The sequence below is a fragment of the Fundulus heteroclitus genome, chromosome 18, assembly GCF_011125445.2.
Source record: "Fundulus heteroclitus isolate FHET01 chromosome 18, MU-UCD_Fhet_4.1, whole genome shotgun sequence".
NCBI classification, from domain to species: domain Eukaryota; kingdom Metazoa; phylum Chordata; class Actinopteri; order Cyprinodontiformes; family Fundulidae; genus Fundulus; species Fundulus heteroclitus.
The window spans coordinates 22,662,640-22,679,116 of record NC_046378.1 but is presented as its reverse complement, the minus strand read 5'-3'; the positions used below and the strand labels follow the sequence as shown (position 1 = coordinate 22,679,116).

The 16,477-nt window shown below is 39.8% G+C and overlaps 1 protein-coding gene across 3 annotated transcripts; it reads left to right on the top strand.

The window, feature by feature from the left end:
• The first annotated feature begins 229 nt into the window (after positions 1-229).
• Positions 230-15,920, top strand: relb (v-rel avian reticuloendotheliosis viral oncogene homolog B). Of its 3 annotated transcripts, XM_012881192.3 has the most exons (11): positions 230-1,002; positions 1,099-1,146; positions 2,328-2,467; positions 5,720-6,004; positions 8,732-8,898; positions 9,011-9,102; positions 9,214-9,345; positions 9,438-9,542; positions 11,059-11,274; positions 11,380-11,436; positions 14,862-15,920. In XM_012881192.3, exons 1-11 carry the CDS (start codon positions 978-980, stop codon positions 15,197-15,199), a joined length of 1,605 nt encoding a protein of 534 aa, XP_012736646.2. In that variant the 5' UTR covers positions 230-977; the 3' UTR covers positions 15,200-15,920. The 3 variants fall into 3 exon arrangements, with proteins under 3 accessions (XP_012736646.2, XP_012736647.2, XP_021163569.2); XM_012881193.3 differs by lacking the exons at positions 230-1,002; positions 1,099-1,146; positions 2,328-2,467 and adding an exon at positions 3,662-4,013; XM_021307894.2 differs by lacking the exons at positions 230-1,002; positions 1,099-1,146; positions 2,328-2,467 and adding an exon at positions 4,142-4,461.
• The last annotated feature ends 557 nt before the right edge of the window (positions 15,921-16,477 follow it).

The window sequence follows — 16,477 nt, the reverse complement described above, 5'->3', positions numbered from 1 at the left end:
GATAACTGCGTGAAACCTTTTGCGTATTAAATCAGATGCGTTCCTAGAACTGTTGATTTTTGGGAGCATCTGCTGAGTCACTGCTTCCTCTAAACGCCAGCTTTCGTTTTCCTTTTCCTTTAAATCGTCCATTCTCTCTTCGCGACCAGCAGGTGTCGCTGCTGCTCCTGCAAACGACTGCTTCCGCAAAAAAAAAAAAAAAAAAAAAAAAAATGTGTTAAACCCGTCATCTTTGAAGGGGGGAGGAGAGGATTGCTAAACGTGCAGAGAGGTTATTGGTGAGGAAAATGAGCCACTGCGAGTTTTCTTTTGGTTTCAAGGAAGCGGGGATAACAAGCGGGATCAGGGGCTGATGCAACCAGGAGAAATGTGAAAGTCTTGGCTCAGCCCTGCTGTTGTAATAAACATAAGTGTCCATGTGGAGCTGATTTGGTTTTCAAATAGTTTTGCATGAGAAGCGATAAGCGAGGTTCAACCCGAAGGCAAAGAGCGCCGAGCTCAGATGACCTTGTAAAGTTAAAAAAAAAAAAAAAAACACGTCTCCGTTGTGCCGAAGACGCCAAAATATCCAAATCAACTGGAGCGTAACATTTTTGTCAAACTCCGCTGCCGCTCTCTCCGGCTGCAGGAGGAGGAGGAGGCGGAGAGGAGGAGGGGGTTCCCGCGGGAGAGGTGACGCGAGGCTCGGGGGATTTCCGCGCGGCGCAGCGGCCAATCAGAGCCGCTGCGGAAACGCGGAGCCGGAGCAAAACTTCGCCTCTCCCAGCGTTTCACGCATGTCTTCAAGGCGGATCGGCACCTCTTCAGAGCTCCGACACACGCTCAGGGCCAGGCGACCGGACTGAAGGTCGACGCTGACGGGTTTCCTGGGCGGACAGCAGGAGCGGAACAGCGGCTGGACTCATCCGGGTTGGAGACGCGACTCCCACGCACGCACCGTGGCCGACATCAAGGTCTTCACTACCTCCTCGCATGAGATGAGAGACATGGACTTCTTTAAAGGTACTTCTGATGTTTCTTTCCTGCTTAGGCTTATCTAATCGTTGTCTTCCTCAGACGTGGGATTACTAATAAAAAAATGTATATTATTTGTCACAGCACAGGAGCCAACACCCAGTCTAAGTATTTCTGCCAATAGAGATCTCGGTGAGTTCTATTTTTTTTTATGGTTTAACCCTCTAGATCCACAGAGGCATGGCAGATCGTTGTGTTGTGTCCTGACTTGACCTCAGCCTACACTCGGAGTAAACAGTGTTTAATTACTTAAGCGAGTTGCATGAAACCTGCAAGTTAAAAACAAATATGCGCGCGTCCATCGTTTTGTCTAATATACGTGCAAGCAGAGCAGAGAATGTGTGAGAATACTTCCTCGGCCTCCTTAATTTGCATATTTTGACGCTTTATTTATTGCAACCACAATTTAAAACCTTAAGAAACACATGTCACCACAATCCATATAGGCCCCCCCTTCAGATTTTCACATAAAATATGAAATGTATGAGTTATCAGGTCCGGGATTTATTGTTTAGGGTTCAGATCTTTGCTTTGTTTACTTTTCTGCATCTTGGGATGCAGGAAGCCACTTTGACACACGTTAGACATGATGGGCCACATCCAATCAGAGTGCAGCGTGTCACCCAACCTGAGACCACAATTTAACTTTTTGCCCCGCATGCAAAGTGCTCACATGTGGCATTAAAAAAAAAGCAACCCTCTACAGGATCCTGACACCACCGATACCGCGTCGGCTGTTGTCATATATTTTCCACATATGGCGGAGGCTGCATAATGTTTGGGGGGGTTGATTGGTATGCAGAGAGAAAGCAAGTTAGAGGCTGCAAAAGGAGTTTCACCTTCCAGCAGGACGATGACACTGAACATGCGGTCAGAGCTGAAATATTTAGATCAAAGCCTATTCATGTCTTAGTGTGGCCTAGTCAAAGTCCGGGCCTACATTCAGATTATGTGGCAGCACAACTTCCACACTGATGCTCTCAGGGCCTCTCTATTAAGTTTGAGTAACGCTGTTTTGCAAACAAGAACAGGCGAAAATGTCAGTGTCTAGATATGAGAATCAAACGCAAAAAACAATAAAAAGCATTGAAGTTTGTGGTTGTAATGTCATAAAATGTGGAAAAGCTAAATTATTAAATACACTTCTAGTAAAAAAACAGCTTTTTTCCGTGATATAAATATGAATTAGCATGCAGACATTTCACTGTAGCATGTTGTTTACATTCTTCCAATATGATTAGATAAAACGCAGCCTTCATTTCTCAGACTGAAGTAGCTCGGCATTTATTACTTTGTCTTTGTTTTGCACACAGACCTAATTTCAGAAATGATCAATCCCCTTCCCGGCCCGCCGCCTCCTCCTCTGGACCCTTACTGCCAGAGCTTTCATACCCAGAACAGCTATCCCCCCCAGTCTTCATCCAGACCAGTGCTGGTATCCAGAGGCACCGCAGTGAGTAATGATTTGGTTGTTTTAGCACAAAACACTTTCCTTCATGTGTCCTGGTCTGTTTCCTACCCCTATTTTCTACCTCATGTTTTCTGCTTACAAAGAGGGTTTGTTTTGCTTTTGTCTGAAAATAAAAAAGGCTAAAAACGTGGGCTTGAAAAATATTCACGATGCTAAATTGCTTGCAAAAGTTGCAACTCTCTTGTACATTAGTTATTAAGTTTTCTTACACATAACCAATTATCTTTTACTCCTGTACTAGTTTTTTTTTTTTTACTTGTAATATGAAATGTGCTTTTCTAAAGTGGATTGTAGCACAAAGCATGAATAATTGCGTAAATGCAAATAAAGACATTTTGCCTAAGTAATGCTTAGATAAAAATATCTGTAGCCGAATTCTGGGAAAAACCACTATTATGATGACACAGGAGGTAGTCAGCTAAATTTGATTGGGGAAATTTAATCCATTGAACCCATGCAAATAAAGCTCCACAGACCATGGGAAATGGTTTTATGATCTAGACCCTTTTTCTTAGTTTATACCCTGAAACTAATAATGAAATGTTAAATGTAATCTATGCCGTCAGAGTTCTATACACCTGACTGTCAATTATGGGCATTAATATTTGAATAATCCTATTTGAGTTCTTGTTTCTCTGTTATTTGAGGTATAATGCTGATTTTGGATAACCTGACACACACACAATGTGAGGATGCTAATACGTTTATCTTTTTATTATCAAGCGTTATATGATTGCAACAGTACATGATTCAGCCCCGGTTGCTTCTGGTCATCTTCCTTTTTTTTTTTTTCCTGTGGCGGCTGCTGCTGTTTTCCGGACTGCGGGTTGAGAAAGCACTGAAAAGCCGGTTGATTAGGCTTGCAAGTTTCTGTTGTTCCCCCCCCCCGAGCAGCTGCTGGGCAGCACTTACAGGTCAGACTCTTAGCAGAAGGCACGTGATTTCCAGGCAGCGGCCAGATCAGAGATGTGGTAATCTGATAAGGCTGTGGTGATGCTGCAGCCTGCACAGACAAGCCAAACTGAAGGGAAGCTTATGTAAAGTGGTTTCACCGTCTGTGTTCGGTGGATCCATGTGGGCATTTTGGTGTGAGTGAACGCAGCTCTCAGTCTGAGGCGCACCCTCACAGCGTGCCTCTCTGCAGAGAAAGGAGCACGTCATCTTGGAAAATGTGTAATCTGACTCCTGTTTGCAGTCTGGCTGTTAATAAGCCAAACCCACCGAGGGTTAAAGGTTGCTTTTTTTTTTCTCTTCCCTGCTCAGCATCTCCTCCTGCTATTGGTGGTTCAAACGTCAAACTTCCTGTTACTTCTATGTCGGCCCTCGTTTCTTTTGTTTGCATGTTAGTGAGTGTTTTACAGCGAGCTGGGGCCTCCAAGCTGCACTGCGATGGGCAGACGCTCTGTAGGATGTCGTGAGAGATGATCTCACGTCTGCCGAGGAGCGCCAACCCTGATCTCTGAGGCGACGCTTTAATGAGCTCCCGGGCTGATTAAGGGCTACTCCTTCAGCTCTTTGTTCCATCAAGGTTGGTTGTTGGGTCAGTAGAGTTTGGTGAAGCTCTCTGTAGGGTTAGGGCTTCACTCTGGAGAGGATCCTCAGCTTTGCAGATATCAATAAGGGAAGAGAGAGAAAAGGGGGGGGTTGGGGGGGAACAGCAAAAATGAAACGAAATGAGTGCGAGTGGGACCGGAAAAGCTTGGTTTGTCTGTGGTGTAACGGAAAAAAATACACATCAGATGTGCTGGGAGGAGTCAGGGGGAGCACATGCTTAACGGTGTTCGGTGATAGAAAGCACATGTAGGATGGAATAAACAAGCAGCCTGCTGTGGAACGCCACTGATGCACAACTCAGTCTCTGGTGTTTTTTAAGCTGTATGTAGATATTGTTTTCTGAGTTTGAACGCAGTGAAACTGATGGTGTACGTGTGGAGATGGAGCTTGTATTAGCTGCTGCGGTAATTCACGTCTGAGGGGTAAGAAGATGCTTACTGATTCAAAGTTATGCCGCACATTTTTTTTTCTTGTACATTTGCGTAAATGTAATCAGATTACACTTGTATCGCTTATGTAGTCTGAAATAGTGAGAACATGTGGGAGGTTCAAAGAGATTAAAGATCTCTTTTGGGGACAGGAGTTTTTTGTGATAAGATCAGGATTTTAGTGAAAAAAATCACGTGATATTTTTGGTTTATGATTCACAGCTATTTTATATCAACTGCTTCCATCTTTGCGAGATGTCAAAACATAACTGTATATATATATATATATATATATATATATATATATATATATATATATATATATATATATATATATATATATATATATATATATATATATATATATATATATATATATATATATATATATATATATATATATATAATCTGCCTTCTCAGCAAATCCGGTGAAGTCAGATGAAGAGTTGCATTTTTTGAAGTAGATGAAATATCTAAAGATGCCCAGGAAAGGGAGAGAGCAAGGATTTCGGATTTCAGCAGATAACAGGAAGGCTGAATGGGGTCTACAGATGTTGGCAACATTTTATAAATCACAAAAACTATCGTTTTAGTAATACTAACAGTGCTAATTGATAGTATAAGACGCTGAAGGAAAATGTCAACTTTGACATCAGTTTGTCTTTGTTTTGAAATAGTAAAACCCTGTTTTACAGTGAGGACTCTTTCACACACGGCCTAACATCGCCTTTGTCCCTAACATGGATAATTACTGATCGATCACCACGAGAAGGCTTGAAAAAAACCCGTTAAACAGAGTTTGGTACAGTTGTTAAAGAGAAATCGGTACCAGCAAGTCAAACCAGAGCTCTGTAATTGCCCACGAATTTCTGCTGGGTGTGAAGCAACAGTTCATCAAACTGTTTTCCTTGCAAGCCAAAATCTTCACGTTGAAAGTACTCACAGTCCACAAAGATTTTACGTGTTTTCAAATAAAAAATGCAACACAATTGTCCAGTTTTTTTTAATACAGTAGTTTTTCTTCTTTTGGTTTTGTACCCAACAGAGTCCTCTTTGAGAAGATTTTATTTTGTGCGCAGACTTTTGGTGGCCTTGCATTAAAAAAAAAAAAAATCAACATAAGACATGTTTGTTAAAATGTCCTTTCTTGTAGCAAACGAGTTGCCAACTAAAGCCTCTGTGATGAACAAAAAGAAGGTTTAAATGTTTCTCCATGTCGAAATCTTTAACTCTTCTTCATTTTTCCCCTCAGCCTAGCCCCGCCCCGCTGCGAGAGATGGCATCTGGTCATCCTTCCCACCTAGGTCGAGGTCGGGGCCCGTCCTGCTCGCTGACCGCCAAAGGCTCCGTTCCTTCACAAGGCCTTCAAAGCAACACTAACATGCTGGAGCAGCTCATGGAAAAGCCCGGGTTGGTGGTGGTGGAGGAGCCCAAGGACAGGGGAATGAGGTTTCGCTACGAGTGTGAAGGGCGCTCGGCTGGCAGCATCCTGGGGGCGTCCAGCACCGATAACAACAAGACGCAGCCCACAATAGAGGTACTCGTTTAATTTTGGTTTTGCAACTTATATGGGGAGTTTACAAGCCCCCCCCCAGAGATGGTTAGGAAGGATAACAACAACTGTTGCTCTCTGTTGTGAGCCCCTGGAAATGGGGGCGGAGTTGTGAGGATGTGGTCGATAATCATCGATTAGAAAGTCCCCGCAAATCCCAGCCCCACTGTGGTCAGACACTCAGGGTTTATCCCCTTTGTTTCTTTAAAAAAAAACAAAAAACACTTTGACACCCTCTCACCCACACACTCTCACATGCCCACTCAGCACGTAGAAGAACGCAGCTTTAGAAACGACAGCAGAGAAAGATGGACTGTGAGAGAGAGCGATGAAAGAAGAGCCGCTTTCAAAAGGAGAAATGGGAGAGGCTTAAATATGCAGAACTGCATCTAAACTAGATCAACAGGTTATTCTGATAATAGCTGGAAAAATAACAAGGCCTCTTAATAATGAATCTCTTTCCAAGGAGAATTTACTCTAAGGGTATCTGTACTGTGGGATGTTTTTTTTAAATGTAATCAACAAATTAACCGTTTGGTCTCGCTGAATGCATTTTTTTTTTGCTATATGGCAATGAACAGTTATGAAAAATCTAACCTGTAATTAGAGTTTATTAGTTCAGTGGTGATCCCAGATTAAAGAAGTAATTTATGTAGATTTTTTTTTTTTTTGTCATTTGTCTTTTTTTTAAATAAAATCCCTGGTGCTGTCCATACCTTGTAGAACCCGGTTTCTGCCAATGGGACAGCGCCTAATTTTCTCGTAAAATGCTTCACAAGGATGGAGCATAGAGATGGAGTGATCTTTGACCATCATCCAGTCCTGGCTCCTCTTTTGATCTTTTCTCTTCAGCTAAACCCTTTGGTCTTCTATAGGATTTAGGTTCTGGGGACTTAGTGGCCATGGAGGAAGGTTTCGTTTGTCTCTAAACTATTTCTGTGTTTAGGGTTGATGACTTGCAAGTGATGACCCATTTTCACTTTACCACCAGGGTTTTATGAAGGAACTTTTTTTTTTCTTCAAAGAGCTCAAGACTTTGCATGCTCGGTATGAGGGATTGCTGCAAAGACAATGCAATGCTAGCGATTGTCTACTGTCGCTTCATGCTCATGCAGGAGGAGAAAATGCTGCAGATCAGTGACTCGATCCATTCTGCTGAGTTTCCTTCAATATGAAACATTTTAACCAATTTCTCTTTATAACAGATTTTTAAAAGAGCCTTGATGATGACATTTTGTGAATTGGCGCGTTATAAACAAACTGAACTGAATTGAATTGACCCAGTGCTCTAACAAGGTTCCCTGGGTCTTCAGGAGGTAAATGGTCCTATAGCATTACAGATTATCTACTGTAGTGAACAGTGGGCAGAACGTGCTTTTATATATATTCATCCTTTGTACCTTTTTCCAAGCTGGAGTGTTTATTACGCAAAAAAAAAAAAAAAAAAAAAACTCATGCAAGGCAAAGCAAGGCAAATTTATTTATATAGCACAATTCAGTACAGAGACAATGCAAAGTGCTTTACATGATTAAAATATAGGAAAATAAAACAGAATAAAAGCAAGTAGGGATACAATGTAGAAACAAAAAAGAACATTAAAAACAGTAGAACAGTTTAACTAGAACAGCCAAACGCAATTTTAAACAAATGTGTTTTTGCATATCATACACGCTTACCTGTTTGATGGTGGGGCAGAAAAGTCTTATTTTTCTTGCATAGTGTCTAATGTAGGGCTGTGCATAAAAATCGATACAAAGATTAATATCGATGTTTTTAAAAACTATTTAATATCGATATTCTGGTTTTCAATATCGGCATACCTCCCAACCCCTAGGGGGCGTTATTACAGCGCGCCATTACTGTTCACAGCGAGGAAGTACAAGTGAGATGCATTTGTGGAAAATCAGATGTTTGGGCACATTTTTGGCTTCAGTGATACGTTAAATGCGTTGAACCTAAAGCACTTTATTTTCCTGTTAATATATCAGTGTTCAATAAATAAATAAAACACAAATATAATATTGGGCTGGTTTTGTTGATTGAATGACTTTGAGCATTAATTTGTAATAAATATCGATATTGGAGTCAAATCAAGCTGAGCTATGTATTGAGAATTGCATCAAATGGGCTCATCCTAGATGATACCAGATGATACCAGCCCTAGTCTAATGGTTGTTATGGAGAGTCAGCGATGCCCAGGTGCAGCCCCTCCCTGCAGGTCTCTTTAGAGGTTGCTGTTTACCTCTCTTATCTGCCAACTGCACAATAAATATGGGACCTCACGCTGGCTAAACTGTTTCTGCATTTCTGATTGAAAAATAATTCTTGTGGCCAAGCGAGGACTTTCATCCTGACAATTTTCCCTCATGTGGCAAAAAAGTTTGGACACCAACCAGAAATTTGTGGCCTAATTAGAAGTACTCTGATTAATGTAAAAACACAAAATTAGATACTTTAAAATGTCACTGTAGTCTAATCTCGACCGACCATCTCCCATAGCGGCATTTGTACTCCGACTAAAGGTTGGATTTTTAGGTTTTTTTTGTTTTTTTTTTCAGAGTTCAATAAAAGAGGATTTTATTTTATAGCTTTATACACACCTTTCTTCACCAGGGTACCAATAAATGTGGCCAGCGCTGTACTTGTCTGGTTCTAACAGCTCATCTTTGTTCTCAGCACTCACCATTTTCTTCTGTCCTTCTCTCTTTCAGATTCAGGGTCCAATTGACCACATAAAGAAGGTCACAGTTAGGGTTTCTCTGGTCACCAAAGACATTCCCCACCGGCCTCACCCCCACTGCCTCGTGGGTAAAGACTGTACAGCCGGCTCAGGGGTCTGTGTGGTCTGCTTTAACCCTCATACCACCCGGCGTCACAGGTGAACATCCATAAGCCCGCTTTGTGCTGAATAATTTCCTTATTAGTCCTTCTGATTGCACACAAAGCATTAATTCCCTGTGTTTTTACAACTTACTTGTTTAAATGTGCAGCTTTGCCAATCTCGGCATCCAGTGTGTGAGGAGGAAAGAGCTGGAAGCCTCACTTCAGAAGAGGAGAAGCCAAAATATCGACCCTTTTAAGAGTGAGCTGCACACCCTTAAATATATAATTACATTTTCTCAATTTTTTTTTAAACAGTTCTGAATCGCTAAACAGACACTATGCTTACCGTCCCCCCCCCTGTCTCCCTCAGATGCTCACACTAAGGGCATTGAGGACATGGACATGAACGCAGTGCGTTTGTGTTTCGAGTGCACGCTCGAGTGGGATGACGGCAGGAAGGACTCTCTCTTCCCAGTCGTCTCCAAACCGATTTATGACAAGAGTAAGGGATCGCCAAACACTTCCTGATGACTCCTTTCCAGCACGTGCTACGATGAATTGAACTCACCCTTTGTGTTGTGTGGTTTCGTGAAGAGGCCACGACTACGTCGGAGCTGAAGATCTGCCAATTGAACCTGAACAGAGGGTCCTGCAGGGGCAAGACGGAGGTCTACATGCTGTGTGACAAAGTGCAGAAAGGTGACAGAGACTTTTTTTTTTTCACTTTCAAATTAAATTTCAACTTATTATATACATATAAAGAAAAAAAAAGCCAACACCACAGAATGGACCTATTAAAAAAATAAGACGGGGATAGTAAACATGCATAGAATAAATAATTCACAGACCTTTCTACATGTAGAGATACGTTCTTTTACACGCCGCTTGATACAGTTTCACATGAACAATTAAGAAAGTTCAAAGATTTATTTCTGCCTGGAGCCAAATGCTGTGGACTTGGATGCCAGGTTATGAGCCTGTGCTTAAAATATAACCAAACCGAAGAGTAAATTTCAGTGCAATCAGCCGGACACCTTTTAGATAACTTATCTACCGGCATTAAAGGGTTGACTGACTTTGATAGTGCTATATTACAATTAGGATCAAATCACACTGTGTGTAGTTGGACCTGAATGCAACTATATGGTTGGATTGGATTGTTATAAAGTTTTATTGATCTAAAATGACGTGGATTCTGTATACCTGCACATGAATTAGACCTGTACATAAAGTGCCTCGAGGCAAGAACCATTGTAATTTTGGGTTGTAGTAGGAAAATAAACTGAAATAAATTCAATATTAACATGGATCAACTATATAGTTTAAAAAAATCCCCATAATTCTTTTGGTATTGTTTTATTAACAATGACTTTTTTATTGTTAAGTCTTAACGAGTGTTTTAGCTTTACTTTGTTTTGTATCTGTGTTTTACCCCTTTTTTAGTATCTATTATGCTTTTATGTAACCAAAAGCCCAGTGAAGGACAAACACTGCAAATTAGTTATGGCTGTAAATTAACAGGTTGGTTAGAGATCCTGACAGTAAAATAACCATACCTTGTTTTTTTTTTGTACAATATCATGGTAAAAAAAAATTACATAGAAGTTTGACATGATCTGTTTACTATTCTTACCAACAGAAACAAATGCAACTATTTCTATTGCTGCTAAAATCTAGTATTGTTTTATCATTGTTTAACCTATTATACCGTTGGTATTCTGATATATAGAGTAAAGTAAACGTTGAAATTGCGAGTCCTTTATTAATTTATCCATTTTCACCACAACAAGCCTTTACAACCTGCACACAGACTTGCCAGAGGGTTGGGGTTAGATTTAAGCAAACGTTGAGAATAAATGTTCCTGTTGCGCTTAATATTATCCTTATTGGCTTTTTGCTCAGAATGGACCAACACAGCGATATCAAGCCGATATTGGCAGATTAATTAGTTGGGCTATCTGCTCAGGGAGCCAGGCTGCTCCTTCATTTACGTGCTGAGTGAGCTTGCCAACTGTAGATTCAAAACAGAAATCTAGTTCTGCATAACAGAGATGGTACTATATCTACACAGGCCTGTTTATGTTTTCTGCTACTGAAAATATAATCAGTTATTTACTTTGAAGCACAAAATATCACGGGATTAAGTCTACTATTGTTGCTGGGATTCAAGCAGTGTTTTACAGTTTATTTATTTTTTCTTTTCACTAATCCCCAGATGACATAGAGATCATCTTCAGGCAAGGTTCGTGGAAGGCAAATGGGGAGTTTGCTCAGACAGACGTCCACCGGCAGATAGCCATCGTGTTCAAAACCCCCCCCTACCAGGACCAAGACATCACGGAGGAGGTCGAGGTCGGAGTCGTCCTGCGCCGCGTCTCGGACCAGATGGAGAGCGAACCTGTGCCCTTCACGTACCTGCCACACAACCCCGGTCAGTCAGGTTACAGTTTGTTGGTCAAACTTTAACCAGAAAACAGGTAGAGCAGGTTCTAGAACCGCATCGGGTTAATTCAAGAGTTGCTGCCTTATGTTTCAGATCCCTATGAAGTGAAACGGAAGAGAGCCACAATAAAAAGGGACATCAGTGTGACAGGTGAGAGTTCTGCTTTCAATCTGTTTATTTTTCAGGAGCGACTAAGATTGACAATGACTCCGTTAAAGCTGAGCAAACTGAGTGTGTAAGGGTTTTAAATGTTGGAACCATTCACAACCTACTGCAGTTCTGCATTTTTTTGTTAAATAACAGAAACCGGACCATGATGCGCCCTAACTGTCAACAAAAGAAATCCCCCGTTATTTTTGTTCGTTTTACAGCTTCAGCAAATTCACGCAACCACATCCTCAAAACCGTCAACGAGGGGAAGACGGGCCATGATTAGTTGCCTCATCTGAAAATGACCAGACTATGTGAGAGACAAAAATAGGAGCGCCAGACGTAGTGTGTGTAAAAATTTAAAGCAGTAATAATAATTAAAGCAGACACTTCTTTTTATGAAAAAACAAAACAAAACAATTTGTCTAGTATTTTTTATCTTGATCAAACCAAAGTCCTTTTAGGACAGTTTTTAATGCTGTTATTCTCCACCATGATGTATAAAAACATCATGGTTAACCAGATAGTATTTATCTCACATAATAATTTAAGAAATGTAGACATAATTTGGTGTTTTTATATGTAGTTTACTAAAATTCAAAGCCTTTTTAAAACTTACAGCAAATCTTATAACCTTAACGTTTTGGGTATCCATTATAATCTCTGCTTTCAGGCCTAACCGTGTTAAATGAACACTTAAACCATGGATAAGGTCACAAGAATGTTTTGATCTAAATACACAATAAGTCCATACATAAACTTACTTGCTCATTAAACAAAATGATCAAAGTGAACAAATGTATACATGTCATGATGCACCTAAGTGTAATTTAAGATATAGTTTTGAAAAAATCTGGACTTTTTAATGATTTGAAGGCTTAAAATTGAGATTTCTAAATCTTAACACCTTTTGAGACGCTGTAAAAACAATCACTTGTTCATAGACATTCTTTGTCCATATCATATGACCACATTTTCTTGCAGTAGATGGATGGATAGATTACTAGATAATACAGTACTGCTTTGAATTAGTATTCAACACTAAACACTCAACGACCTAAAAAGGCAAAGGATGAAAAGGCGAAGTAGTGAAATGACTAATTAATACCTGTCAGAACTGAGTGACTCAACGATCAGCTGATTTTTTTTTTTTTTCTTTTGGGAGAATAAACAAAAAATATAAATTAGGATTATTTTACTAACAGGCAGTGTTATCAGTTCAATTAAGTGGGGAAAATTTAATTTTTAAGCATCAAAAAGGGAAATATGGTGCACAGTGGCTTAATTGGTCATCTGCTTTATCACACGAAGAAGCTAAAAGCTTAAAAAGTAAATCATGTCATCAGGTTTACATTCGGTTCTCAAATAATCGGCATGGCTGTTTACACTCAATTCAGCCAATGACTAATTCATGTTCATTGCATTCAGCTGGGACTTAGAGCCAGGTGGCACGACACAAGAACCCTGTCAACAACATGTCTTTATTATTTTACACCTCCCACACATGACAAAAGACACTTTTCTTGTTTGTTTGCCGACTTGACCTCCAGAGAAACCAAAATGAATGAGTTGCTCTCACTGTTGACATATTGTTCATGACAGGGTGTTTTTTTTTTTTTTTTTAATTAAGGAGGTTGTTTTTTATTTTAACATTGCCACTGAAAGCTGTACCAAAAGGTCAATCATGCTTTGAAACAACATATTCGCCAAAATCAGCATAACCGTGCTCTCCTCCTACGGTTCATATGATGCATGAATCACATGTGACTATGGCATGAACTGCCCCATCAGCTTGCTGAACTGTACAGAAATCTGAATGAAGAAGTAGGAAACTGTCCCTGTAAACAATTCATGTGACATGTCAGGCAGGCATTACAGGGACGAGTTATATCAAACGGTATTTAAAGGTTAGGGTTAAGTCATGAGGTTACTCGTAAAGAAAAGTCACATTCACGTCTCTAGATTAAATCCGACATCAGAGAATGAAAAATATATCATGTGATCAGGCAAGTGTTATATCTGTTTTGTTTTGTTGTTACTGGCAATTCAGCGACGAAACCGACTCACCCAAGTTACATAGGTTAGTTTTTGAGAAGGGCAACCCGCACAGAGCATCGATACAGGCCAAGTGCTGTATGTTGATGTGAAACATTTAATATATCTCAAGTTCATCTAACACTTAGGTCAAACACTTACACTTACAGTGTTGCTTTAATGAAGTGAAAAATTAAGATAATGTTCATATATTTGTTTAGAAAATATGCTACTAGTTTATGTGCTCCAGTTTCAGTCCTATCCTAATGTCCTAATTTAAATATTTTATTGTAGCAATACATTTCGCATGCTACTAGTTTAGATGTTTTTTTTATATTGTTGCATAGCCAATATAAATAATCCCCACAGCTTTTAAAAGTTAAGTTACTCAGCTCAGTTTATAAAAGGGTCTGAAAAGCAGCTACATTAAAAATTACTTGGCAACAGCCAAGCTAACAGTTATTTATAAGCAGATTCATACTATGTACGTACATAAAAGAAGTAACACCAGCTCAGTTTAACATATGTTTACTGTTTTTAATGAAATCATGTCAACAACTACTGATGGAGACAGTTATGGAGACAGTCAAAACTTGATTTACTAAATTTTGTTAGCAATTAGCATTGTTAGCACAGCTAGCATGCTAACAGTAATAGCTGTCTGCATACAGTATTTTCTATTTTTAAAATATTCCAACTTGGTGTCAAAGTTTCCCAAAGGCTGCAAAAATTTCCAAATACAATATGCTCCATGGCAGAGAGAAGCTGAAAGGTTAAAAAATAAATAATAAAGCAATGTTCGGTAATCCACTTAGCTCATCGTCGCTCACCTCAGCTCTTACCTCAGTTTTCTCCTCGGTTGCTGTAACTGTCACTGTCCGATAACTTTCAGTGCTCTAAATGTTGGTACAAAATACATATAACAAACAGCCATCTTGTTTGGTAAATCTAAAAATCTAAACTTTTTTAAATATCTGAACGTCTCTTTATATACCATTTTGTGTTTCCCATTAGCTTTTTTGTATTTAAATGTGCAACAATTGTTTTGGTGATAGCAATATGTTGCACCCAATTTGTTTTGGAAGATACAGCAGCCATATATGATATTGAGCTCTTCATTGTTGTATTTCTGACTGTAAACTCAGAACATCAGAATTTAGTCTAGATTGCAGCAACTTAGTTCCAGAATAAAAATTTGTCAAAATATGACCTGTAGGAACACAGGACCTTTGCCTCTGTATCGTTGGTTTCAACACCAATATCAATCCAAGAATCATGTCAAAATGAGAAATCATGCCATATTTTCTGCATGGAAACATTTTATCAGACAACTGTTTAGTTGGAGATGTATTTTTGTCTGTAGTGTAACCTTTTGTAATGTTCTTCTGCAGAGTCTGCACCAGCTCCAGAGCAGACCTTTAACTTCCCCATGATGACACAAGACGTGATGCCATCAGATGAGAGCCAACACCCCATTGTGGCTCCTGTAGAAACGGTCACGATGGACCCCGCCGCCGAGGACGAGCAGGCTCTCTTCAATGAGTTGATGTGCTATCTGAGCGATCCGAACCTCGTACAATATCTGAATACGAACATCAACACAAACTACCCACCTGACATTTCCCAATTTAACGACATCCAGTTTAATATGCTTTTCAACGAGAATCAGATCGCACAATCAGAACAGCAGGAGACCATCATGCAAGTGAAAACAGAGGAAGAGCTATGAGGTCGGCTCAGCACCCTTTTCTCCTCTGGCGTTGTTTTTGGATCTCAGACTGGTACTGGTTTCCACGTGTATGGATCAGATGAGGGCAGTTTTTTTTCCCCATACCACAAAGAAGCAAGATGCATTATTTGCTCCAGCTGCCTGCGCTGTGTAACTGGTTTTAGTTTCATCATGTCGGCTCTGTTTATATTTTAGTTACCACACATCTTTTAATTTTATGTTAAAGCCTTGCTGGTCAAGGCTAATCCAACTCAGAACACGTTAACATACCTAAATCCATCCTGTAAGTGCTGCAAGCATTACATTTCAAGACTTTTAAGTCAGACTAAAGGACTTCAGAGCTTCTTGTTTTAACCTGCAAACAGTTTCAGTAATTGCTCCGTAGTAAATCATGTATTAACAGCCAGAATGTTTGGTTTGCCTCTTTGTGGCTTTCGGAAAAAAACTTCCTGCTAAATCTTGATCACAGAATTTCACATGTCAAAGTCTTAAACTTGTCTTTTACTGCTCTCTTTAGACGTGTCTGTCGCACTGTGTTTTTAATAATCCACCTAAACATAATAGAAACCACTCCTCCGTCTATTTTTAGCCCTGTTTGTGTCAGTTCCCATTGTGCCATAGTTTCGCTCCCGTGAGCTGAATTTACCTCTTGTCTCATGTCCTACTCCGCCCCCTTGCTCTCGTGTAAATATGTGAAATAAATATATAAATGTAAGTGTGATTTCTGTGTTGTTGCCTTGAATTTAACAGACCGGTGTGATAAGATCAAATGCAGGAACTTATTAATTTTGTGTTTCTTAACTTCTGCCCCAACAAATCTTCCTCCTAACCTTCTTTTTCCCCTCAAACAGTGAATCTTGGGATTGGAATGACCATTTTTTGACCCTCAGCTTCCCATTTTTAAAATGTCACCATTTTTTTTTTTTTTTTTTTTTTTTAAAGAAATACTTAATAACTTTTCTTAAAAAGTAGAAATGTGTGGGGTAGGATTTGTTCAGACACCGAAACCTCGTAACTAATAGTGCTTTGTTCACCCGGGTATGTGGGTGTGACCACATATTGCTTTGAGGCTGTGAAAATGCTATTTCTGCTTTCCTGGTTGAGTTGATTCATTCGTTGCTGACTCATATGGGTCTCTGTAAGGCCCCTTGGTGCTGGGGAAACTTTAACATTTAGATACACAGGGAAATCAGTGTTTAATTCATCCAAATGCTTTTTTTCCCCCCAAGATTGCATATTTTGATTAAGAATTTTGATGTTACCCAAAGACGACTGCTT